Source organism: Opisthocomus hoazin, chromosome 1 (genome assembly GCF_030867145.1).
Source record: "Opisthocomus hoazin isolate bOpiHoa1 chromosome 1, bOpiHoa1.hap1, whole genome shotgun sequence".
NCBI classification, from domain to species: Eukaryota; Metazoa; Chordata; class Aves; order Opisthocomiformes; family Opisthocomidae; genus Opisthocomus; species Opisthocomus hoazin.
In genome coordinates this window covers 29,195,587-29,222,669 of record NC_134414.1, presented here as the reverse complement: position 1 = coordinate 29,222,669, position 27,083 = coordinate 29,195,587, and the positions used below count along the sequence as shown (strand labels likewise).

At 41.9% G+C, this 27,083-nt stretch overlaps 1 protein-coding gene across 1 annotated transcript; it reads left to right on the top strand.

Moving 5' to 3' along the window:
* Nucleotides 1-85: 85 nt before the first annotated feature.
* Nucleotides 86-26,272, top strand: LOC104332721 (putative tRNA methyltransferase 9B). Its single transcript, XM_075428734.1, is given in 5 exon segments — nucleotides 86-102; nucleotides 3,904-4,096; nucleotides 6,464-6,637; nucleotides 21,967-22,146; nucleotides 26,247-26,272. Coding segments are annotated over 4 exon segments (516 nt in total). The 5' UTR covers nucleotides 86-102; nucleotides 3,904-3,942; the 3' UTR covers nucleotides 26,255-26,272.
* The last annotated feature ends 811 nt before the right edge of the window (nucleotides 26,273-27,083 follow it).

Sequence of the window (27,083 nt, the reverse complement as noted above, 5' to 3'; positions counted from 1 at the left end):
AAGGTCCCTGAAGGGACCCTACTAAGGTCCAGCTGAATATTTTCAGTGCTTCACACACAGATTAGGTGCTTCAGAGAAAAGCTGTTTCAATGCAGTCACAATGTAAGATTTGTATAAGAGGTGGGAATGATGATGGTGTAGGGGGGTGCAGAGAAGGAGAAGAATTATTCAGGCTTTCCAAATGTATCATCACAAAAATACTCCTGTAACTGAGGGGAGGAAAGGACTGCCATCTCTTTCACAGGTATTAGAAATGGCCTGTTTCTGGAGTTGTCGGTCTGCATTTTCAGCTACAGTAGACCAGCTGTTATGTCATCTGCTGGCATTAATTACTGCAAGACTTTACCTAATCTTGTTCTTGCAGAAGCCTAGCTCAGCTTGGCAGCTCCACTTTTCTCTCTCCGGCCGGTGTCAAGGAAGGCTTGGTGGGGCCGGGTTGCATCCAGTTATTTAGAATTAGAAAGCCTATCCACCTCGCAAACAATTTCATTTTAAATCCAAAGAGAAATTTTAGGCACTCAACACAGCAGATGCCACCTCCCCACATCCTGAGGATGAGCTCCTGCTCTGGATGCGGGAGCCAGAGTCCCCTCCACCAGCTGTCTGAGGTACGCTCTGGGGAGAGATGCTGCAGGGTGCCGGGGCTCCCCAAAATTTCAGGCACAGCCTGCATGAGGCTTGCAGCCTACACCAACAGTCAGAAGGTTCACAGTGTTCAGAAAGTTATTAATCACTTATGAACTCGGAAGTTTTTAATGGATTGTAAACTCAAATTTAATTTCACTTTCAATCAAGTTGTGTCAAATTTAGCTCAAGATTAGGTGACAGGCAGTCAGGCTGAACTACTGCTCTGCACCTCTTTGTTTTGCTTTCCTGCCAGTCCCAGATGAATAGAATTTTTTTATTTTATTTTATTTTGCATAAAGGTAGGGGTGAGTATGCTCAAAAGAAAATATCTGCATTCCCCAATGCCTTTGCTATGCAAGTAAGCAAACAATGCCAATGCAAAATGCCATTGTGTGACATTTGCAGCACTAAATATCCAATTTTGTGTTGGGCAGAAAATGATTTCTTTTCCTGATGCATAGCTTGATTTCTAAGTTATTTTCTGGCTTTCCCTGTGACTAAAGAAAGGACGTTGGGGATGACAGAGAAACTGGAAAGTCTCTGAGGTTCAGATTGGCAAGTGTAAATCATATGTCTGAACCTGAGTCAATCTCCCAGAAACAATTTTCCCCCAGGCTACATTGGTTGGGCATCCCTGTTTGCTTTTCGATTTTGTTTTTTTTCTTGCTTTTGCAATGTGGGTCTTAACCAGCTTCACAGGATTCTCTGAACATTTTTATTTAGTAAACTTAGCGGCTGTGCCTTCAAACATCTCTCTGCTCTCTTCCTCTGGCACACTGTATTTTATACAGTTTTCATTCTGTTGTACTAAAAGCATTAAATGGAGTGTTGACAAGCATTTTGTGGTTTATGGCTTGGTAAGTGTAGGAGATGGGTATTCACAGGGCTCCTCTAGGCAGACACGTCCACAGCGTGACTGCTGGGGGTTGCTGGGGACTGACCTGACTGATCACTTCCTCCAGCCTCCCCCACAAAGGGTTACTTTCTCATCAGAACCTCACAGAAAATTTATTATAATAGTGCCTTGCAGAGCTGGACTTTCAAATTTCAGAGAGTCCAAACTGCTGCCCCCACTCTTGGAGCTACTGTTTTAAAACTAAGCATGCTATGTTTTTCTTAATTGTAGGTGGAATTTAATCCTAGCCCCTGTTGCATCGTTTTTGCTCCTGTTCCAGAGGAGAGACTGGTTTACACACAACTCATGATGGGTTTTTTGCATGTAAACAATTTTTTGCGTTAGTTTGAAAGGCTGTCTTACCACGTGCATTCTCTTGCTAGGTGCTTTCATATGCACCTTTTTTCTTTTCCTGGTAATGAAGTGTCTCCAGCTGGTAGCAACTTCCAGGCTGTCCCTCTGCCTAAGTGAGCTATCCTGAGTGTAAGCCTAGAGTTAAACAGAAACAGCTCTGTTCTTCCCACTCCTGTGATCTTACACCAGTTCACCAGTTATTATTTCCTCTTGTCAAATGAAGCAATAGCAAAGCTTTGAAATGATGTTGCAGCTTTTCAAAAGAACAATTTCCCTCTCCTTCTCTCGCCTCCTTCTGCTTTTCCCTGTATGTTTGATAACACATCAGCTTCCTCTAGAAATGATCCCCAGTAGAGCACTTCAGCTATTTCAGCCGGGGTTTTGCTGAAGGTATTTTTTAAAAACTAGCTTCTACAGCAGAGTTTGGTTATAATGAAGAACAGTAAAAAAAAAAAAAAATCCTTCTGCCTTGGAGAGCCAGCCTTGTACACACTAACGCACATGGTGAACTCTGTGCCTGGAATATCCCCACTGGATTCAGTCAGCAGTATTGTTTGCACACACAGAGTTAAGCACCTGTGTAAGTGCTTTCCAGGTGATGGTTTTAAATCTCACTAGAAGCTAAAAAGATATGCATTGTAGTGTAGGAGAAACTGAACCAAGGCAACTTACTTTCATTGTCTTTTCTTTTTTAATATTGTCTGTGTTACTAAAGTGGCTGTTATTTAGCAACACGTATAATGAAGAGAACAGTGATGATCTTCCAAAGAATTTCTTCACCCTTCTCCAATACTTGTCATCACTTTCATCTAGGCAGGATATTCAGGAAACTTGCAGTCTGGGAAATTTCAGAGTGGTGCTGAGTGAACATCTGATCTGACAGAAGACACCAAGGGCTACAGTATTAAATCCTAGCACAGTTTTTCAGATTAATAAGTGACATAACAAAAACCTCTCCAGAGTTATTTTCTTACTGTTACTGCAGAATCGAATTTGGGCTTAGTTTGCTCCAATGTTTCTCTTTGATGAAATTGCCTAGGAAATCTCAGAACAATAGTCTTTTGAGTTGACAGGATTTTAAATGATTATGTGTTTGAAAATAAGGACCAGATAAGGACAGTATCAGGGGTCAGCTTAGTGGCCAGCCTGCAGTGCAGAGATCTTGGGTGAGGTGCTGTCATTGATACCTTTGGCTCAGAGGAGAAGTTATTCTGCATGCAGCTGTTTGCAGCATGCCAGTGGAGCAGGAGCAGCCTGTCTTGGTGGCCCAAATCTTCACATAAATCAGTGGAAATCCTGGCATGGACAGCATATGTTCAATGAAGTTTGCAATTGTACAGCGTTTCTGTACAGATCTTCATGGCGAACAGTGACTTAGGCTGCAGCAGGTTATTCACAATATCACAAGGTTTTCCTGTGTCCATTGCGAAACCAGTGCACCATGCCAGCTGAAAAAAAAGTATGCTTGGAAAGCTGGAAGGATTTTTGTTCACAGTAACACACAATGTCAATGAATATTGCAATGGGAAGTCTGTAAGCATGGACCTTCCTGGGTGCTGAATGAAACAGAGAAGAAATGACTCTTCTCGGAGCTTTTGTTTCAGGCTCTGAGCATGTTTTGATATTTATCATCATTTTCAGTTGCTGTTTTTTGACAATGTGTGTGTAAACGAAGGACTTACTTAGAAAATATCTTTTTCAAGGGTAGACTGAAAAGGAGTGGAAGACTTTATGAAGCAAAAGTTAACAGCTTCCAAAGTATAACAATATAAGCAGGTTAATAAACACTGAGTAGTAGGTCATAGAATTCCTTTCAGATTTATATAAGAAAACAATACATTATATAAAATCATAGAAGAGATGACCTTTCTTCCGCTAAAATCCTCGGCAACTTCTCTTTAATGGCAACATAGTACTTGGAAATACTATTTCCTAAATAGACAATGTCAAACTGCTTAACTTAGGGAAATGTGCTTTGGTAACAAGTTTCAGAACTTGTTTTTCTCCCTTCCCTTTCTCTGCGACAGTTGCAATGCCTTCAATGAGTTAGCCCAGCCTTGATTGTGATGGCGAAGGAGGCAATCCAACTCAAGAGGGACCATGTTCACAGTGCATATGAGAATATTACTCCTTGTTTCAGTGACAGACGCTACAAGGCACGGCCAAAGGTGCAGCAGTTCATTTCAGAGCAGGAACCAGGCAGCCTGATTGCTGATATTGGTGAGTAGGGTTGTCTGTCACATTGCTAATGACAGTCTAAGTATGTCCTCTCTTTCTATCGAGCAATATTGTGAATCGTAGTAAAAATCAAAAATGGCCAAACTGACTATCGAATTTGCCTCCTGCTTTGCTCCACCATTCATAGGTACATGAAGACAATTTGACTTTTCCCAGTATCCGGTAGGTCAACTAAACTGAAGCACTAAACTGAAGATAAATCTATTAAGATGTTGTTAGTGAATGTTCATGTTGTGTATTGGTACGATAATTCTGGAATATGAACTCTTTTTTAGCTCTTACAACATGTATTGTGTGTGACAAATTTAAAGCAAGTCCTGAGTGCCTTGGGGAATAACGTGTGACAGTTTTTAATTCCCCAAAGGTTTGAGAATGTCTAAATGGTAAGGGGGAAGCCTCTGTACTGGCTTCAGCAACTGCACCAGAAGTGGACACATGCTAGTTGTCCAAATGAGATCTGCGCATTAACTCATCATTTCTACATGTTTAGTTTAGACTTCTAAATAGCTTTTTGGACCTGTAATCCTTTCCAGCAACACATATGTGTAGTCTCCCCACTATAGCATGGGAACATTTGTGAAAGAGAAGAATTACTGAGGGTTGGGCTAATCACACTAACTTTTTGGGTGTCATGCAAACTTCACCATATACTTTTCCTCAGTCACTTTATCACAGTCTAAATGCTGGGAACTATATTCCTACCAGACCTTGGCAGATTTTACAGTGTTTTCAATGTGAACAAATAAAACACATACAAAGAAGCAGTACATTTAATTTTTACCAGTGTTACAGACTTTGAACTTTGTTAATGCTGTAATTTAAGCTGAGGCCTGGCTCCTGGGCCTTGGTGTCCATGGCCAGAGATGAGTTTCACATGAAACACAATTGCCAACAGTGGTGCCAGGGCCCTGGAGAGGAGTCTACTGGTAGGGCTCTCCTCTGTCCCTCCATCCCTGGGAGCAGCCTCTGGTGTCGGATTAGAGGAAATGATTTTAGTAGCTGTCGTTTGGCTTATAGAGGAGGTCTGCCTTCCAAAAACGAAAACCAGAAAAAGTGCTGGAGTTCTCTTCCAAGTCAGAGCTCTAGGGTAGTCCTCTTTCTGCTCTTTCTCCTTGGATAAGAGTCTAATATTAGGCAAGTGCTGGCACCATTTCACAGCACCTCTTCTCAGCTGGTGCTGAAGTCAGTCACAGGAAGGACTGAGAGTGCTCCAGCTTATCTCTGGATATCTTTTCGTCGTTCCTGGGAGATGGGGTCAGTAGTTAATATCAGACAGGCAGTTAGGAGCAGACTTCTATCTGCAGCTCAGTGATGATTCATCTCCCATTCAAAAGGCATAACAGATTGATGAGGCCGGGAGGCTTCTTACCAAACATAGGGATGCACACAGGCTTTCAGAATAAGTTCTATGCGATGGCTATAATCTAAATATAGGGGCTTAAATATTTTGAAGGCTCAAAAATAACTGTATTTTTTTTTAAATGAATTAGAATATCTGGGCTCTGACCCAAGTTTAATGTTTGATGTAAGCATAGCCATAAACAGGATGTGAACTAAGGTCTGCACAAGGTATGGGGTATTATGTTAGCCCAATGCATTTACTTTAAAATGCACTTTGTGTTAAGATCCAAATATTTCTGCAAAAAAATTATCAAAATTTTAGATAAGATCCATTTTACTGCTGACATGAAAATCATTCCCATCTAAAGATGTCTGCCTTTATTTCAACACAAGAAGTATTTCAATTTGGGAAGATATAAATTTCCGTGTCGCAGTCTCCATTATGAAAAGGAAACTGCATGGAGATACCAGAAAAAGAAATGCCATTGTTGTCATGGTGACAGCAATTAGCAGCAGTTAAAACAGCAAACAATGGATTTAATGGTTTGGTCTAATAGTGACTTAATTACTTAGCAGTCTAGTTTGTCTGTCAGCGTTTCAATACACAGGAATAATTCAGTGCTGTGCTCCCACTACATGATGCTTTCACTTAGCATTTTGAGTCTATTACAAACAGAATTGCAGTAGCATCATTACCATAAATATTTTTGATTCTGTATGTGGTGGGAAGGCCAAGGTAAATGCTGTCTAGCAATCCCATTTGAACACCTCCTGTCACGCAGCAGAGAGTCTGCTAGACAGAAAGGAGCGATCTGTGCTCATTGTACTGTGATGGTAAAAAATAACCTGAATTCCACTGCAAATGTATCATCTCCTTTAAAATGGGTGGAGAATTTCAAGCTATTAGGCCAGTCAAGGGCGTACATCATGGCTTATGTCAGAAATACATTTTCTTTTGTACAGACACCAAATGTCCGCCTTTCTTTCTCCTCCTCATTATTTCTTCAGGCTGCGGAAACGGCAAATAACTTCACATCAGTTCTGAAGTCTATAAACTGGGTTGTGACTACTGTTTCCCATTGGTGGAATCAGCACGAAATGAAGACCATAAAGTAATGGTATGCCATAGCTTGCGTCTGCCTAATAGAAGTGAGTGCTTTGATGCTGTCCTGTCTGTTGCTGGTAAGTTCTCTGTACTGCCAGTGACTCTAGGTCAGACCTCGAAAGGGTCTAAAGCATTTAGTCTCTTCCAGGTTTGTTTTTTGTTCAGTGACCAACAGAATATTTTGGGCTTGTAGATCAGGTAAATCTATACTAATGCAAGAAATGCATATTACTGCAAACTCAGTGAAAAACTGCAAAAGAGGTTAGTCACACAAGTGTGAGCTGTTTTATTCTGGTCCAAGCAGAACTGAAGTACAACGTGCAAAACAGGAAAGGAAAGCCTTTATTTTGCCTTATTACATGGTAGAAATTTGAAATGTTTGGTCTGGCCAGAGGAAAATACAACAAAACTTGCTTAGGAACACTGAGCATATTCGAAGCTCAGTATTAAATCCTTCAGCGCCTTTCCAAATACTGGTTTTTATTCCCATGCTCCATGGTTTGTTGGCCAATGCTGTCGTTCTTGTGCTGGTAAGGATGACCACGACACTGATTTGGCTGGAAAGTAACCAGTAAAAAGAAAGGTTGCTTTTAGTGAAATCAGTTACCCATGGCTTCACTGCAGAGACCTGTTTCAGCAAAAGCAGGGGATACTGCAGAGAAAGAACCGGGAGCCGAGGACAAAGCAAGCAGAAGTGCTTGTTTCAGTGGCACTGCTGCCTTAAAATGTTCAGCAAATAACCTCAGATTTAATTTCTTGTAAGATTTTGCCTTTTTGTTTAGTTGCCCTTTTCAATGGAAAGCAATGGAGGAGCTACCTGTCTTTGCCACTTTTGAAGCAGACATTGAATGGTAGCTTTAGCCTTTATTTTTTTCTCTTTTAAATTTTGAGTCTTGTTTTGGGAGTCTTGAAATTACTCAGCTGCCTTTTAAAAGTTAGTTATTAAGCTTATACTGATTAAAAGTTGGACAATACTATAAATAAAAAAAAAAAATTATAATACTCAGCAAACTTGATTTTCCTTTTCTTAACCAAAGGAGTGTGAAGTTCTCTAAGTCTTTTTAATCGAAGTGAAAAGTTAATACCTCACATCTCTTGAAGTTAGTGAGTAGCCTTACACAGCCTCTTCTCCACATCTTGGGTGACCTTTCTTTAAACCCTGAAGGACTTTACTTTTCAAGTCCAGGTCCATGTCATACAACTTGACCTTTGATGGAAATATTGAGATTACATTATTGTCACTAGTACACCATTGTACAGGGCTGTGAACCACGCTCAGCTACACCATCTGAAAATCTTTCAGTCATGATATAAGGAACATGACCAATAGCTAACAGTCCTTATTAGTGGGTTTTCCATCCTTTGCCCAGATGGGGTAACAACCATTCTATGCCCAAAGGTGATGTGGCATCTCTAGAAATCCAGGGTAAGGAAGTGAAGGACAAGCCAGATTTGTTGAAAAGGTTATTTAGCAATGTGCAGAAGTTGTCTGGCTCAATAGAGTCTGTGCCCCAGCAGTACTTGTGAACAGTCTACAGACAAATAGAGTAGCTGGGCTGAGGTTGCTGCTGGAAATGCAGAACTACAGCCCTTTCCATCCACAGCAAGCCGAAATCCCTGTTTGCATGGCTGCTGTGTGAGAGCTAGAATGGGTGAGGAATCCAGAAGGACACTTGGGTGACAGGTAGAACTGCGTGGTTATGGACTGTGGCCCTTTCAGCGCTACAATATGGCTGCAAATTACAAAGTTATTTCTGTGGCGGCTTTTACCATCACAAATCATGCATGAATCACAGTAATGATAGTGTTTCTTTATTATTGCTGAAAAATATTGTTCAGGTGCATTATAAAGCTTCAAATAATATGTTGAATTATTATATGTACTAATACATAGTAAAATACTAGAGTTTGGGTAAGCATGTGTTCTCTTAATCTTCAGGAGATTGTCAAAGGAGGCAAGAAATTTCTGTAGGTGTTCTAAAGCCAGGTCTGTAGTAGGAAGTATTGGCAGAAGAGGAGCGTCAAGCCTAACGTGGTGATTTTTCCTTGTACTCAACGTGTATCGTATATGCATATATAATGAAGGATTTTTGCCAGTTGCGTGGAGTAACCTGTACCGACAAGAAACAAATCTAGACATGATGTATCAGCAAAAGTTTAGAATGTTCTGCTTTCAAATGCTTAACTTGCTGTTCAAGGAGACAAATTTGCCCTGTGAGTATGCAATACGTTCCACAACGTTTTCACTGTGTTAAGAAAGAGATCATACTCACTTTCCTAGTGTATTCATAGCATAATTTTATCTGAGATTTAATATCGCCAAACAACAGAAATCATCCCCTTTGCTGTATACTGATGGCTTTGTTATTGTTAGCAGGATGCAGCCATTCCTGTGTTATTGAAATAAGTAGGATTTCTGCCACTTGCAGTAATGGAAAGAGGACTGGCACTCATGTTTCCACTTTGGCTAAGGAATTGTTCCGAATCATATGCAGGACGGATTTTTTAACAGGGCTTTACCTCTGTCAAGGTGGCTTTCTTCTTTATATAGATAGATCATGTTCTGTTTTAATAAAATCTTGTATATGCTGAGCTCTTGGACTCTGAGATGGGCAAGGGATAAGAAGAAGCTTTTTGTATTAATTTAGATAAGCAGTTTCTTTCCTCCAAATGCAAAGGAGAAGACATCACTTTTTCCTCTCCTATTAGGTGTCAGATACTCAACTCAGTAAAGCTATTTTATGTTACTGCAATACCTGATGAGACTCTTCATCTCAGTGGGAGAAAAGGATTCCTGGAGTGAAGAGCAACAAACGGCTTTCCTTGGTGCTAATACCAGCACATGAAAATTAACTTTGCTTTAATCTGTGATCTTTTAGTCATGTGGTAATTTAGCAGAGAAAGTGAGGGGAACCTAAGAGACGTAAACCTGTGTAGTCCTCTAATTTACACTGTCTGAGAAGAAGGTCTGTGTAATTGCAAATAGCATAATTCTTAAAGTTTACAAGGTAGATGAGTCTCCTGGAGAAAAAAAGAAGTCTAAATAAAAGGTCCAGCAGAGTTTCCTTACTATATGAGGTTCTGTCTTTATGGTAAAATTCAATGAGATGCTGAGCAAGAAGAAACCCAGTGTGAGTATCAGAACATATCAGTGTACTACATTGCACTATTGAGCCAATTAATATGGGCACAACATTGCAATGCCATCCTGACAGCTTCTTTACTCCGTAAAGAAAGCTCGTATTTCTGTGCACCATTGGTTATTTCTGTATAACACTGAATTTTGTCAGATAGGTATGTCACCACTACCTGCTAGTTCCTCTGAATTCTGGTTTTCCCAAAGATTCATCAGGATTACATTTTAACAGTTTCTTAACTTTTTCCAACAAAAAGTCACTGTGGTCAGAAAATTACATTCCCTTAACGAAACAATATTAAAGGCACAACAAGCAGCCTATCCCAGTGGAAAGCAGAGTATGATGAGGTCTGGTATGACAGCATCAGGAACTCTTCAATGCCATAGAAATCAAAAAGAAATCATTAAAAACCATGACTATCAGTAATTATAAGGGATGGTGTGAAGAACCAAAGTCAGGATGACAGCATAACATGAATTAGAACTAGGATAAGGTTTTATAAATGCACAAAAAGCAAGAGCAAATCAGAAAAAAAAAGAAAAGTAAATAATAGATGACAGGGGAAGGTGCATTTTTCTTTGGTCTTTACAAAAAGTTAATAGTAGTCATCAATAAATTAGTAGAGTTTTAACCAGGGATCAGAAGTTTAGACTACAAAAAGGAAATAAAGTCTTGAAGAATATTTAGATAAATTAGGTTACACAAACAGTTAGGAAATCATGAAATTAATCTACTAATTAAACTACTGTGAACTAGCAGATAATCTTCAAGATTTCCAGCAAGTGAAGAAAAGCAAACACAATATTTGTTTCCAAAACAGAGAGAAAGGACATCAAGAGGAAGCCAGTCTCACTTAGATTTATGCAAGGAAACTAGAATAAACAATTTAAATAACGTAATTTAAATAGAATAAATTATTTAAGCCTACAGAATACTAATGTGATGGGAAACAGCCAACATGTACTTGTCAGGAGCAAGCCAATCTGCTTTCTGTCTTTGACAGGGTAATCATCCCAATAGACAGGGTAGCAAGAGAAGACATGATATATATTGACTCTTGTGCCATTGTTGCAATTAAAATAAGTAAATAGAGCTAAGAATATGGAAAAAAATAATTCTCAGAATGGATCAGTGGTTCACTGTCCAACCAGGACACATTGCAAAGGGATGCTCTTGGGACCCACCCTACATCTGTTTCTATGCAAAATTTTAATTAATAACTTTGATGGCAGGCCAGAGAGCATATTGAACAATTTGTGAATGGCTCCTATGGAGGAAGAGTTGGAATTATTTTGGAAGATGGGATTTGATATCCGAATGATGGAGAGTTGTCTGAAATGAACAAAAAGAGATACAGAAACCATCGAGAAGGGCATAGAATGTTTGGGAAGGAAACATTCAATGAACAAAGCGAGAAATAATGGCCAGGAAAGGTGGGCCACAGGCCAGTTACATGTGAGCAGATCGTGCTGTTACAAAGTCAAGCAAATACCTGTCACGGGTATGGTGACAGAGCAGTTTCATGGAAGGCAGAAGAATGAATCACCTTCCTGCGCTTGGTACTTTTGAGATCCTATGTGGAATATCATATCTGCTTTTGGGGACCATGCCTTACACAGTTTGTAATCAATATGGAGACTTTTTAAATCACTGATGTTTAGAAAATCTGAATTACTAGAGGAAGCTGAAGGAATTGGATTTGCTTAGTCAAGAAAGGAAACGAGTGAAAGATCAAAGGAAACATAATAGTCTTCAAATACATAAATGATTTTTACAGAAAGCTGTTCTTTATTTGACATGGGAAGAAAAAAAAATCATCTTACCCTGCGGCAAAGGTTATTTACCTCAGATATTCAAAAGCTTTTAAGAACAGGTTATACTATTTTGGGCCACATTTGGGCAAAATGTTTAATTCTGCCTTGGAGCTGGAAAACTAACAACCTCTGTTTTTTGCATCTATTTCATTTAAAGGCCGTCTGGCCTTTTGGAGAAAAATCCATCGACTCTCCGATAACCATTTGTTGTCTAATGTTAATACAACCCCTCTCACAGTGGCAAACCCTCCTTCCTGGTGAAGTCAGAGGTGCAAAATACTAACAAAGTCTGCATACCACAAGAGGTCTCAGAGACAGAGCAGAAATGCCACCCAGAGTGGGATTTTCTGGGATTTCCAAGGTGACCCACAGAGTACCTCTGCTTCTTCTGAGACATCTGCAAGTCCTGATTTCAGCTTTGGTCTCACCACTGTTAGTGTTTTATTTAAAGCGAGTAACACAGTTATTTCAAAGCTAGTAATTGCAAATTCTTAGAGATGGGGAAAAGCTCCGTGGGACAGTCCAAGACTGTGGTTGACACCCGCAGGCTTTATCCATCGTTCACACGGTTGCTCTCACTGGGCTCGTCAGCGTTGTCCATCGGTGCAATTCTCACAAACAGTGAGGAGTCTGGTTTCTATCTCACTTAATTAAATCAATAGCTTTGTGTTCATTGTATTGATATTTTCATGCAAGTTATAATTCATTTATCAAAAATGTCCTAAGTTTCTTTCCAGTGGATGGTACATAGCTAACTCAGAGTGGGGGCAGGTCAGTAAACTTGACTCTCTCTTTTTTTTTCTCAGAAAAATATGCATCACAACAGAACGAGCTTCGCACCTTACGGTCCACTCTATTGCTCCAGTTTACTGGAGTGCGGAACTGGTGCAAACTCCAAATACACCCCTATATTTAGTTTAATTTTCACAGGAGCAGCCAGCAGCCTGCTCAGCATTTTTAAATGTAATCATTTATTTTAGACCACAATCAACTATCTGTGGTCATATCACTGTCATCGTGCTGACATTATATCTGTTTTAAATCTCACCTACATGTTCTTAGCCACCTTACCTGGCTGCAAGGTCTCGGCCAGCTGTTGGGTGTCACTGAAAGAGGTGACAGCTTCTCACTGGCTGCACAACTAGCTCATGTATGGCTGTTGTCCTCCGCTCTCTCAGGGTGCAGAGCAACGCAGCTGTGGCTGTGGAAGGAGGGATGGCTGAGCAGCTTCCACATGATGGCTTTGGCAGATCCGTGCTGTCACCTGACAGCAGACTCCCAAGCATGGGGATTTCACTCTGTACTACCAAAAGATTATTCTCCTGCTGAGTAAGACATTGAGATTCAGAATGGATCCAGAATGGTGTTCAGGCACCTGAGCTGGGTGCACGTTTAAGCCTGCTTCACTAAATAAAGATCCCTAGTAACGAGGTCTCTTCTGGGGCTGGTGTCTGACAGAGAATTGCAGAGATTTTGATTTTTTCCTCTTTGCAGTGCAGTCAAGTCCTCAGGGCATTCACCCAGAAAGTGGGAGAGCTCAGTTCCCTTCCTTCCTCAACTGGCTGGGGGTTCGAACCTGCATTTCCGATACCTGGGGACATGGCCCAGTCCTCGAACACCCGTCTGCGCTGGGTGGAGAAAACCACCACCATACCTTGGAACCTGCAGCCAAAAAGCCCAAAGGAGGTGGAAGAGGAGCCTCATCCTGTAGCCCAGTGCATAGAAGCGCACCCGGGAGGGAAGGAAAAGCAGTGGCTGCCTGCATTATTTCCTCTGTATGCAGTGACTGACCAATGTGAAGTGCATAAGCAAGACTAAACAGTGCTTGAGAGCAGCCAGAGCCGGCTCAGAGAGCCCACGGGGCGAAGCCCAGAGGTTCTGCATCCAGTGGGAGTGGGGCAGCAACTCCGGCAGAGCCCTGCTTCTCTGGGTGGCAAGAGGAGAGGAGGGGTTCAGGCTCGGAGCAGGCACCTTGAGGGTGGCACGAAGCAAAGGAGGGGAATAGCTTGATGAGACTGGCTTCACCTGACCTTATTGCTATTACCTTCTTTTGCTGGTTTAAGCTATAGGTGTCCCCACTTCTGTGGTGCTGTGACAAGCATTACAGAATTATCTTTAATATAAACACAGAAATAATCCCACTGAAACCAGTGTAGCTGCTTAAAATTAAGCATATCATTATATTTCTGAATCAAGGCTTTAATAAGTTAATTAAATTTCATAATTATAATGATTTTTATAAAGGCTGCATCCTCATTTGTTAATGCTAATTGTAAATGTGGGAAAACCAAAGAACGAACAAATTTTCCAAACTAAGTAATTAATGAGTTACATTTTAATAGGAAAAAGTTTTTAATGGAAACACTGTTTGAAGCTTACTCAGTAATTCTTTTAAATAATTCTTCAGTATATTAGTATTTTTCCTCCCCTTTTTATTTTTGATACCACCTTAATGAAGAGAATAAAATCATATTTCACTTAGAATCATGCCTTCTATATATGTTCCAATTTTTCCTATTATTTGAGCTGACAGATATAAAGTGACATCTGAAGTGTATATACAGTATATACAAAAGACTCTCCGAGATAAAGATTCTGTGATCCTTAAATACTTCCCAGATGTCTCTAAAGGGATTTAACTTCAGTAAAGAAATTTGACAGAGAAAAGCAATTTCTGATTACACAGATTTCTTTTTGCCATTTAACAGGGTTTAAATTGAATCACTGACCTAAAACATTCATTTTGAAAATGACTTCTAAAAAAAATTCAGAGTTGTTGATGCTTTCAGTTTTGTTCTCTGAAGACAGCTGAATGACACAAAAAAAAGTATCTTGCATTGTCTGCTTGTTCTAAATAATCCCTTTTAGTAGGATTAGTCACAGTATTAAATTAAGAGAAGGAGCAATTAATTATATTCTTATGAAATGAAGAAGAGAAGAATCTTTAAAATGTTCTCCTTTCCTTCTCACCCCCTTCCTTTGAAATCTAAAATTGCATTATGTATTTTTCAGTTACAGAAAATCTTGAAGTCTTCAATTTAAACTAAAGTGGTGGGAATGAGCAGTACATGGCACAAATTAATTTGGATTGACTTTTAGGTACGCTGGGGGAATGTATGGCCAAAGCGAAAAAGAACGCTTCATTCATAATGACTGTTAATCCATGAAGCAAGGCGTTGCTGCTGCTGCAAAGAGCTGTCAAGGGTTTTGGACAAGCAACTGTACTTGCCCCAAAACAAATATCTTTGTGCTTAGATTTCTTTTTTGCAATGGTTTGTTTGAAGTCTTAAAAAATTGAATGTGGTCCTACTTGTCCTCATCACCATGGCATGGTGTTGGTTAGTATGATAATGATATAACGTTCATTAAAGCCCTCTTTGTAGTGAACTTCAGAGTTTTTTCTCGCTTTTGTTACAAGGGTTGCATAGCAGCTAAAAAACTCTTGAGTATTCCTCTGTGAAATAAAACATGAGGATAAACTTCTGGAAGAAAGGAGAGTAGGTAGACAGCTACAGAGGAGAGCAGCGTAATGATAAGGATATATCACTAACTCTCTGATAAACTTCAGGAAAATGACCAGAGATTATTAAGAGGGATTGTGAGGACTGTGAGGACAGAAAACACAATATTGAGAAGCAGCAATTATCCATATATAGGTTGTGTAAATGATACACAGGGGCACAAAGCATCTTGGAAAGATTAATCTGAGTACCCTCAAAAGCGACACAACTCTTATTAGTCTGAAACGGTGCATCAGGCCCACATCAATAAGTAATTGGGTAAGAAACATGCTATCTCAGTGCCTGTAATGTGACCATAATCGAACCTCCTGCTAGGAACAAAAATGCTGTAAAAAATCCACTGCACAAAAGTTTACTACAAAAAAGGAAGAAACTCTTAAGGAAAATCGAAAGGGAAAGCCAGAAGGGTAAAATGCTAGCAGACGAGTGCTGAAAGTGCTGAAAGACTCAGTGCTGAATGCTTAGTGTAGGTGTATGACACCTATAAAAAGCCCAGTGTTCAACAGATTCCTATGTAATTTACAATTACAAATGGAATTAATAGGCTAGTGATAAAGTTTGTGGTGACATAGAATTATTCAGGATTACTGACTGCAAAGATTTACAAAAAAAGTCTCATGTGAAACTAATGACTGGGTACAAAATTGCAGAGAAGTACTTCGGGATAAATGCTAGGTAATGTGCATAGTGAATAATAACCAAGTGTGCAGGCACAATGGTACCCTCTATTCTTGTTCAGGAAAGAGATACTGAAGTCATTGTCAGACTCATTTGCATTGCCCTGAAAAACTAGCTTAGTCAAACCTGGTCAAAAAAGTTTTCAAATATTAACACCAAAAATGAAAATCATAGAATCATAGAATGGTAAGGTGTCCTGGGTTTGGCCAGGACAGGGTTAATTTTCACCGGACTCCAGGAAAGGGCACAGCTGGGGGGTGGGGGCTGACCCCACCTGGCCAAACAGATCCCGGTATTCCATACCATGGGACGTCACGCTGAGTTCCGGTGGGGGGGGCAGCACGGCGGGGACTCACTGGCAGCTCGGCAGCGCGCGGCACCGGTCCTGTCCGGGAGAGCGGGTCTGTTGTGCGAGTTTGTGTCGTATTTTCTCCTTATCTGTATCTTATCTGTTGTTGTTACTGTTCCCTCTGTTTGCTGTTCTGTTAAACTGCCCTTATCTCGACCCGCCGGTTTCTGCCTGCTTCTTTCCATTCTCCTCCGCACACCGGCGGGGGGAGGGGCGGCCACGTGGCGCTTTTTGTTGCCGGCGGCAGCTGAAACCAAGACATAAGGGTTGGAAGGGACCTTAAAGATCATCTGGTTCCAACCCCCTGCCATGAGCAGGGACACCTTCCACCAGACCAGGTTGCTCAGAGCTCCTTCCAACCTGGCCTTGAACACTCCAGGGAGGGGGCACCCACAGCTTCTCTGGACAACCTGTGCCAGTGTTTCACCACCCTACTGGTGAAGAATTTCTTCCTAATATCTAATCTAAACCTGCCCTCTTTCAGTTTACAGCCATTCCCCCTTGTCCTAGCACTATACACCCTTGTGAAAAGTCCCTCTCCATCCTTTCTGTAGGCCCCTTCAGCTACTGGAAGGCTGCTGTAAGGTCACCCCGGAGCCTTCTCTCCTCCAGGCTGAACAGCCCCAACTCCCTCAGCCTGTCCTTACAGGAGAGGTACTCCAGCCCTCCAGTGATCCTCGTGGCCCTCCTCTGGACCCGCTCCAACACATCCATGTCCTTCTTATGTTGGGGCTCCAGAGCTGGATGCAGGACTCCAGGTGGGGTCTCACCAGAGGGGAGTAAAGGGGCAGAATCACCTCCCTTGACCTGCTGGCCACGCTTCTTGTGATGCAGCCCAGGATATGGTTGGCTTTCTGGGCTATGAGTGCACATTGTCAGGTCATGTCCAATTTTTCATCCATCAGTTCCCCCAAGTCCTTCTCCTCAGGGCTGCTCTCAATCTCTTCATCCCCTGGCCTGTACTGATAGTGGGAGTTGCCCCAACCCATGTGCAGGTCTTTGTACTTGGCCTTCTTGAACCTCATGAGATTCACAGGGGCCCACCTCTCCAGCTTATCCAGGTCCCTCTGGATGGCATCCCATTCTTCTGGTGTGTCAACTGCACCACTCAGCTTGGTGTCATCTGCAAACTTGCTGAGGGTGCACTCAATCTCGCTGTCTATGTCACTGATGAAGATGTTAAACAGTACTGATCCCCGTACAGACCCCTGAGGGACACCACTTGTTACCAGTCTCCATCTGGACATTGAGCTGTTGACCACTACCCTCTGATGTGACCATCCAACCAATTGCTCATCCACCGAACAGTCCACCCATCAAATCTGCATCTCACCAATTTAGAGAGAAGGATGTTATGGGGAACCATGACGAAGGCCTTACAGAATTCCAGATAGACAACATCCATAGCTCTTCCCTTGTCCACTGATACAGTCGCTCCATCACAGAGAGCCACTAGATTGGTCAGGCAGGACTTGCCCTTGGTGAAGCCATGCTGGCTGTCTTGCATCATGTCAGGGTTTACATGTGCCTTAGTATAGCTTCTAGGAGGATCTGTTCCATGATCTTCCCAGGCACAGAGGTGAAGCTGACAGGTTGGTAGTTCCCAGGGTCCTCCTTTCTGCCCTTTTTAAAAATGTGCACAATGATTCCCTTCTTCCAGTCACCAGGGACTTCACCTGACTGCTATGCCTTTTGAAATATAGAGAGTGGCTTGGCAACTACATCAGACAGTTCCCTCAGGACTCTGGGGTGCATCTCATCAGGTCCCATGGATTTGTATATGTTCAGTTTCCTCAGGTGGTCACGAAACTGATCTTCTCTTACATTGGGAGGGACTATACCACCCTGATCCTCATCTTGTGGTCCAGCTACTCAGGAGGTGAGGAGAGAGGTTGCCAGTGAAGACTGAGGCAAAAAAGTTGTTGAGTACCTCAGCCTTCTTCTCATCCATTCTTACCAGTTTGCCAGTCTTGTTCATCAAGGGGCAGTATGCTTTCTTTGACCTTCATTTTCTGCCTGACATACCTGTAGAAGCCCTTATTATTGTTCTTTACATCCCTTGCCAAGTTCAGCTCCAGCTGTGCCTTGACCTTCCTGACTCCATCCCTACATAAACAGGGTGGTGTCCCTATGCTCTTCCCAGGATACTTGTCCCTGCTTCCACTGCCCATGAAGTTTCTTCTTGCTCTTTAGTTTGACCAGCAGGTCTCAAGTCAGCCATGCTGGTCTCTTGCCTTCCTTGCCTGATTTCTTACACCTGGGGTCTGAGAGCTCCTGCACTCTGTGGAAAGCGTCCTTAAAGAACTGCCAGCTCTCTTCTCCTCCCCTGCCCCTGAAGACCGTTTCCCAGGAGGTCCTACTGACTAACTAACTCCTTGAAGAGCTCAAAGCTGGCTTTCCTAAAATTTAGACTATACTCCTCGCCTTTTCTATACCCTTCAGGACTATGAACTCCACCAATGCATGATCACTGCAGCCCAGTCTACCTCCAGTCTTGACGTCACTGATGAGCTCACTTGCATTGGTGAGCATCAGGTCCAGTATTGCATCCCCTCAGGTAGGGGTGTTGCTTAGCTGGCTGAAAAAGTCATCCTCAATGCATTCCAGGAATCTCCTGGATTGCCTACAGCGGGCTGTGCTACTTTTCCAGCAGATGTCAGGGTGGTTGGCAGACCCCCAGCTGGACGAGAGACTGTGAGCGTGAAGCATTCTGGAGCTGGAGGAAGAAGGCTTCGTCAGTAGGCTCCCCTTGATCAGGTGGCCTATAGTAGACACCAGCCACAAGGTTCCCTTTGTTGCCTCTGTCTCTGATTCTTACCCATAGGCTTTCGACCTGCTTGTGGCTATTCTTCACGGACAGCTCTTCACACTGTACTGATTTCTTGATGTAGAGGGCAACGCCTCCACCCCTCTTTCCTCACCTGTCCCTTCTGAACAGCCCATAGCCATCGATAGCCACATTCCAGTCATGGGGATTCATCCCACCAAGTTTCAGTAAGGGAAATCAGGTCATAGCTTTCCAGCAGCACAGTGGCTTCTGTAGGAGCCAAGGGGAGAGAGTGTCACTATACTTCCCTTCTTTCTTCCCCTAAAATCTGGTGCTGACTGCTGGCACAGTCCTGCACTGGAGGGATGTTTGCTTTGACTCAGGGTGAGTTTGCTCTGCCCTTATATTGTTTTCACCACTGCAAGCTTCTGTATTTATTGTAATTTAGGACAAAAAATATTTTCATTTAAAGTACCAGTAATTATGACAGATGTACTTTGAAGCATATGGACCCTTGTTTTATAGCGTTTGGATGGTGAGAAATCACCTTGAAATATGTTGAACAGCTGGTGAAAGATTGTTCTAGGGGTGTAGCACTGAAAGACTCCAGGGAGACCTGACTGCAGTCTTTCAATGCTTAAAGAGGCCTGTAAGAAAGATGGAGAGAGACTTTTTACCATGGACTGTCATGACAGGACAGGGGCAATGGTTTTAAACTGAAAGAGGGCAGATTTAGATTACTTATTAGCAAGAAATTTTTTACAATGAGTGTGGTGAGGCACTGACACAGGTCACCCAGAGAAGTTGTGGATGGCCCCTCCTTGGTAGTGTTCAAGGTCAGGCTGGACGGGGCTTTGAGCAACCTGGTCTAGTGGAAGATGTCCCTGCTCATGGCACGGGGGTTGGAACCAGATGACCTTTAAGGTCCCTTCCAACCCTGACCATTCTATGATTCTATGAAATATCATCTCCAGTGCCATCTACTCATCAGTATGAGAAGAGCTGTAGGAGAAGCAGATTTGAACCGTCTCCACCAGACGGGAGGGAAGCAGGCTCATGTTACTGCTGGGCTGCAGTCCGGCCCTTGGTGAGTGTTTGTGCCTCGCTGCCATCTAATGTGAGCCACTCCACCTCTGGAACAGCACCTTTCCTGCACAGTACAGATTGCTCAGTTTAAAGACTGTTTCAACATACATGGAATTTAATGTCAAGAAAAAGGAAGAAAAGATTTTTTTTAAGCTGCCTGCCTTAGGTGAATGTGGCTGCATAGTGATCTTGGAGCCTGACAGGTTTGTCTTTGATTAAAAACAATCATGTGCAATAATTTGCATGACAATCTGTGATTTCAGGATAGTGTGATGTTGCCCCATGCAGATGTTCTGTTTCCTTGAGTTATGCGTTTTTAAATGGAATATGTCACCCACAGATTTTAAAATTATCTGACAAATTTATCTTGACAGCACTAAAGTTTTGCTCAGTGTGAGGTTTTATTAATACACTGCAATTTCGTAATGATACTTGATGCCTTTTTAATTGAAAAGGCCATAATGTTTCAATACCAACGTCTCGACTAGTGCTAGAAGACCTGAGCTTTTGGAATTTATTTCTGTTCATCTCAAATAAGTGAAACCTACAGGCAGAGCACCTGAATAACCAAATGTTAAAAGACCCTATTTCTTCAAAGCTTGCCTTTTGATCCTCACATTGCCGCTGAGGCTCTGTATGCATCATTCATTGCAGGGAGAGTGTTTTCCTTTCTCAGCTGGATTTCATGCTGTTATTCTTTTAATTGTAAAGTGTCTCTTTTTCCGAGGCAAAATGACAGACAGACACAGACAGGCTGCACATACAGAGCTACTGCTAGCATCTTCTATACTTATGTTTCTAGAAGGAAACGAAAGCTTGCACCTTGTTTTCTTTTTCCTTGAAAGTTTTATTAATTTTCTGTGGAAACCAATAGCTCAACAGCTTAACCAAAAACTGGTTTATCATTGTAACCTGAAGTGGTATGTGTAGAACTATCTGCCCAAACTGGTACAGGCACTGAGGAAAATATAAGGTTGGATAAATATCATTAATTCTACCGCTTTTCATTTTCAGCGTCTTTAATACACGCCCTTTCCTTTCCAGCACTACTCCAGGATTGTTTCCCATTCTTATTTCTCCTGTAACATTCATTTGATGTAGCTAAAACTTTGCTGAAGTCCCTGCTGTGCACCAAGCCCTGACCAACCTCGACGTCTGTTATGAATTGCTGCAGAATTGCGCAGTCCAAGAGCAGGAGCCAACCTGCAGAGCTGCCGTTCGGCAAATTCCTGCCAAAGCCTCAGATCAATCAATCTTTTTGGGGCAAAAATTTTTGCTGAAATGAGAGTCAAATTTAAACTCAGATCTGATTCAAGCAAAGCTATGCTGCTTGACTTTCGCCATCAATAACGATGAGGCATTCTCTACATCATGCATGTTTATGTGGTGGTGGGGCTATCAAGCAAGAGTGGGATTATCTAAGTATTATTTCATGATATATGCTTGTTAATAGCAGAAGTAAACAAATGCTAATTGACTGAGTGTCTTTCAGCCATATGTTGATGATTTAAATGCATCCCAGGCTGATAGTAACTGTTCCTTTTTCCTGCACTGTTACTGACGTCTGTCAGTGTAGGAGGAGAAACGGGCAGGCAGTTTTAACTTAGTCCTTTTTTTAATGGGTATATCATCAGCAAGATCACTAGCATGGCTGTTGCAAGGGCCATATGTGACCTCAGTGTTTCAGAAGTCCTTCTTTCAGGCTGCAGATTAGCGTTGGGTGAGGACAAAAAAAGGCCGGGTTGCTTTACCACTGACCAAGTGGTAGCCTTTCACTTGTGTTGTTTAATGCTGTTCTGAAAGATGTCACTCGTTTCAACATTTCTGAATTCTGCTGTATTTTTAAAATAAGTCAGTGTGTTATGAACTCTTTAGGTACAATGTTAGAAATGTTAGAGATAGTACAATACCACGTAGCACAATGGAAGACAAATGACGTATTCCTGTGGTGCAAACCACCGGCTGCCAGTGTGTCAGGGCCAGTCCTTGTCCTTACACTCCGTATTCATTAGTGCCTCAAGGGATACTTATTCACCTTTTCTGTTCTGTTCCAGTCATTCACCATTTTTTAACGGAAAAGAGGCGCATGTGAGCAATAAAAGAGATGGCTCGCGTCTTGAGAGTAGGAGGCCAGTTAATGATATATGTGTGGGCAATGGAGCAAAAACGGAGAAGATTTGAAAAGCAAGACGTCTTTGTTCCTTGGAATCCTTCACCTCCTTCCTGCTCCTCAGGTGAGCCTTGCTCATGTGGAGTACAAAAATCAATTCTTCACAAGGACAAAGAGCTGGCTTTGAACCAGCCCCATCATAAGTTGTACAGGACTTCAGAGGTACACAGGACAGCAAGGAGCTCATTCTGTGGAGGAGGCAAAAAAGCACCCCGCACGGTGTTAGAGAAATCTCTGAGATGGTCTCTGTTCTCAAGATCACTTGCCTTGGTATAGGATGTGGGTGATCAGTGGCACCAGGAAGGGCTCGTTAGATACTGCAGCTACGGTGTTCAGTTGAATGAATTAAACAGAGGAAAAAAAACGTTTAAAAAAAACAGCAAGTGTGGCTTTCTGAAAAACGCTTCTGGCATTTTTTCTACATCGCAAACCTAATTTTGAAAATACAACAGCTTCTGAAGTGGCTGTTAAACCTATGCTGCCCATGTCCCGCTGCTCGAAGGCTTTCAGAAGTTGCTATTCAGAATTAGGGCAAGCAACTATACAGCTCCCTATGGCTGCAGATACTCTTCACAATTGCAGTGGAGTGTGTTTACCTGACCTGATTTCACATCAGAAAGAATTAGCTGTCTGACAACAACTTAAAATAGACCATCACCCAAAAGAAGGAGCTTTCTGCCAACCTTGGAACAAAAGCAGAGCAGGCTCCTCTCTGCAGAAAGCAGTCAGTAAGTGCACCCTGACCACGCAGACCTGGCAGCAGACAGGTTCTGGTGGGGCATGGTTGAGGTACTACCACGTTTTTAAAGAAGCGGAGTTGGCTGAGCTGATAGAGTGTCATAATCCTGAGCTACACATTACTCATTCATACTTTGACCATGCCATTCGGTGCGTGATAGCAGAAAAGACTGGAGTGTGGAAGATCTAGCAGAAATTTCCTCATTGAAATGCACAAAGAATACTGAGGGGGCTTTCTTCATTTTGAAAGCTCAGTGCTTTGAAAATCTTTCCTGAAGCTTTTTATAGCCTTGAGTTTCTTATGGGGGAGAGGGGGAGGTATGAGGACGAAACTGCTTTGAAACTCTCAAGTTCTGTGACTTTGTTTTCTTTAATTTTGTTCTTAAAATACATCTCTATTGAATTTTTTTTTCTGAAGTTATTATTTCAGACTGAGCACATTTTAGCACACTGATGCCTTTTCATAAACAGCTGCCAGCTGTGTTTTGTTGCTTGGAAATAGGTAAAATACAATTGGAAGGTGATTGCTGGATTATTTTTTATGTGTACATTAAAAGTCTTTGTTATTCATTTATTACTATATAATCATTCATGTCAACTTTTTATTTTAAAATTTATTGTACTCTGCCAATTGATGTAACATAACACAGGAAGTAATTGAAAGATGCACTGTTTTATTACAGTTCACTTTGTCAGCCTATATGATACTTCCAGTCATATGAGACAGTCTTTTATGAGAATTACTAGGTGTATACAGCCCTCATGGCAGAGGCAGTAACTCATGACACTGTCATAGTCTGGAGATCTTTTTCATTGCCTTGTAGCAGTCACAACCAGAAATCTGCCTCCATATATGCCACTACACGACCCCCCAAAAAAATATTATGTGAGCTTGGCATGTATGCTTATGGTTACAGCATCTATCAGTATGACAAATCAGCTTAAAGATTGCTCTTTCTCCCTGTCAGCAAAATAAGGAGGAGTCTGAGGGATTTAATAACACATTTAAATCTGAATGAGCATAGGACAGAAAAGTGTTCCAGTGACTGCTAGTCAACTGAGAAAATGTTTATTAACATCAGCATGCAATACTAATGCTTTTATCTACAGATTTTCCTTTTGCAATGAAGATCAGGTTCATTACCCAATTTTTAGAGATAAAGAAACTGAGGTAAATAACTTTGCTTAAGGTTGCAATGTAGATTAAATATTTTAAAGAATAACAAACAAAAATACCAAGCAACACGGCTGCATTGCTGATGATTATTTATGTGCTAGGGAGGTCTGTCCGTAATTTTACTTCCTGCCTTTGTTTCTGTGGATTTGTGAATCTGCAACTCAGAGATCAAACCTGATTTCTGAGAAATAAGCCCCTGCATGTTCTTTACGTGTCTGTCAGCAGCAGATGTATATCATGTTTTCCACTTTAGCATGGAACAGTACAGTAATCTGAGTTCTTTAATGCAGCTTTAATTCAATTTGGATATAATATCTGTAATCACATTTCCTTTACTTCCTCCTATGGAGCTCACGTCGGCGGTATCATAGTACATCTTGTATTTTCAGGTGGAAAAGCTAGAGGGGCTAATCAGTCTCCTCCATCTGTAATGACTGCCTCTGCAGTGCTCTTTTTTTTCCCGTAAATGTTGGTATCATGCAAGTGAAGAAAATAATTTTCAGTTACAAAATTTTGCTGCTGTTCAGCTCTGACAACACCGTTTCTTTCCTTTTTTACACTTTCTTCAATTGCCAGAAGGGCTTGACAGCATCTCCCTATTTTTCAGTACAGCTTCAGGTTGCACTGAAGAGCAGCAGCAGCAGCACATTGCAGCTCTGAGCCTCTCCCTTGCACCTACTCCTACAGTTCCACACGCTGTTAACCCACACAATGCACCAGCAAAATGCTTTTGATCATAGCTGCCAGTCCTTGCCCTCTAGCACACCTGATGTTTAGTTTTCCTGGGAAAGAACATGGGTTTTTTAACCGAACCTGACTGGTCCTCTTAGAAAGGTTTAGCCTGCTCCAGAATTCCCTGAATGAAAGGTGCTCATCATCTTCAGTTCTTCCCTAGGGTGCAAGGAGTGACCACTAGATTTCTCCTCATGTTGACACCCCTGATCTTCCTGCTCTGGGTCAGGTGTTCCCAAACATGATCCATGTCACAGGGACAGTATTAGCCTAACTGGAGGGAATTTTAATATCTGGACAACTATTAGGGGCTCTAAAGGCAACCCCCCCATTCAACAAGGAGTTAATGTCCTTGTTTTGGATGAAACAAGCTGTTAAGGCCCACATCTTATGTAGCAAAGCGCTGCTAAGTCATGAATTAGACCTGCTTCCACACAGGATGGCTTCCACTCAAGACAGTTGCCTCTGGAAGGTGCTGAGTGCTTCCCAGTATCAGAGTAAATTCATTCTCTTGCAGACGAAGCTGCCTCAGGACAGGGCCCTGACTATGCAGGGAAAGGAAGTAAAAACATGGATTTGGTTGGAAGGAGCATGTGTTAATACTTCCCCATATTTATGCATGTCACAAACGTTATAAAGCCATAAGCTCTATTTGAAATTCTTGTTTTGATCAGGATGCCAGTAGCAAAACCAGGACTGTGTTCGTTCCTTCATTTCTACCTCACAGTCTGCATTTGTAGTCCTCAGAGCAGGCACTGCCCTGCGCCAAGGGATATAGCAGGGAAATGCTCTGCAGTCTTGAGCCATGTTTGGTCCTAATTTGTTTTCCTCTTTTGCTCTCTGCTTTTCTGAGCTGGATTTTAGAATAGAAAGGTACCATTTTTATGGCCCCATTTAGGCATCTAGACTGTAGATCTGTATATAAGTCCACCTTTGTGCTCTGTATTGCCTGCGGAGTTAATGGCACGAAACAGCCACTTTAGAGGATGAACTATGAAATACACCTTGAGGAGCTGTTGGGATTAGAGAGCTCATGTTCAGTACCTGCTCATCTCTTTCCATTGCTTGTGGAAGTTGCTTAGAGGGAAGCTCAGCTTTAAACATTGATTCTTGGCTGCTTCAGTTAGGAGAGATGGATTCTACCTAGGAATTTTTCAAGTTCTGAGGATGGAAAAAAGGAGCACAAACAACAGTGAAATCAGACCGATTTGCCCCCCACTCTGACTTTTGGCCAAGCAGCACTGCCTACTTATCCCTATTTCGTACGAATCATGCAGAAAAATTCATTCTTAAGCTGGGGATAAAAAAAAAAAACAAAAAAGCAGCAGCCTAGTGCAGCTTTTCTTTACAGCACCTGCCACTCTGAATTTATGGTCATTCAAGGCCTTGCCTGTTCAAGGGACACTTTCAAAAAAGCTTCCAATGTCTGGCAATATTTCTGATCTACCAGTGGTGATCACCTTTACAGACGCTAATCTTAATAAAGCCAATGTCTTCTCCCTTTTTCTGCTTTTCAGGTCCCTAAAAATTCCCCAGTGTCAGAGTTTTCTCAGTTGTCTCCACAGAAGGTTGCTGTGCTGTTCCTGATTTGTGGACTCCTGGGAAATCATCCGCAGCCAGTGCAGGATCCACGAGCACAACTTGGGGCCCTCTGCTCTGCGCTTGCCATGTGAAGCACTGTCACGTCGAGTCCCACGCAGCCCACGTGAAGTTGGTATGGTAGCAGCAGCCAGCGCTGCTCACATCGCTAGACCTAAGACGCTGTGAGCGCAGCACTGTTTATCCTCCTTTGGCATAAACAGGTTTGATGAGTGTGAGTCTATCAGAAAAGATTTTCGCCCACTGGGTAAATGTCTTTCTTCTAATTGTCTGCTAATTGGCAAACAGCTAATTCTACTTATTATCAAAATTCTTTCTCCAGAGAAAACTCAGCCAAGATTTTCATAAATCCTTTTCCCTCATCCTTTTTAATTTAAAAATTGTTCCAGTATCTTTTGGTAGCTATCATCTGAGGAGGTGTTCTGTTTGAGTTAATCAACTCCTGCAAGGTTATCTGTGATCTATTTGAAAGTGCCTTAGTCAGCATCTTGCCTTCTATCTTAATTACTAATTACTGACCTAAAATTGTCACTTACCATAGGCACTTGTACTGACCTCTCAAATTAAGATTGCCCATGAAATTAAAAGTGGACGAAGCCTTTTGGGTCACTTCTTCTATCCTCCAAAGTGTATTTATTATTCATGGTGTGTGGCAGGGAACCCAAGTGTAGGGTAAGATTGAGAACACCGCAGTTAACTCGTCTTTGAAATGTAAATAAAGTTAATGAGTATACCTGTCTTCCCCCAGGACCTGT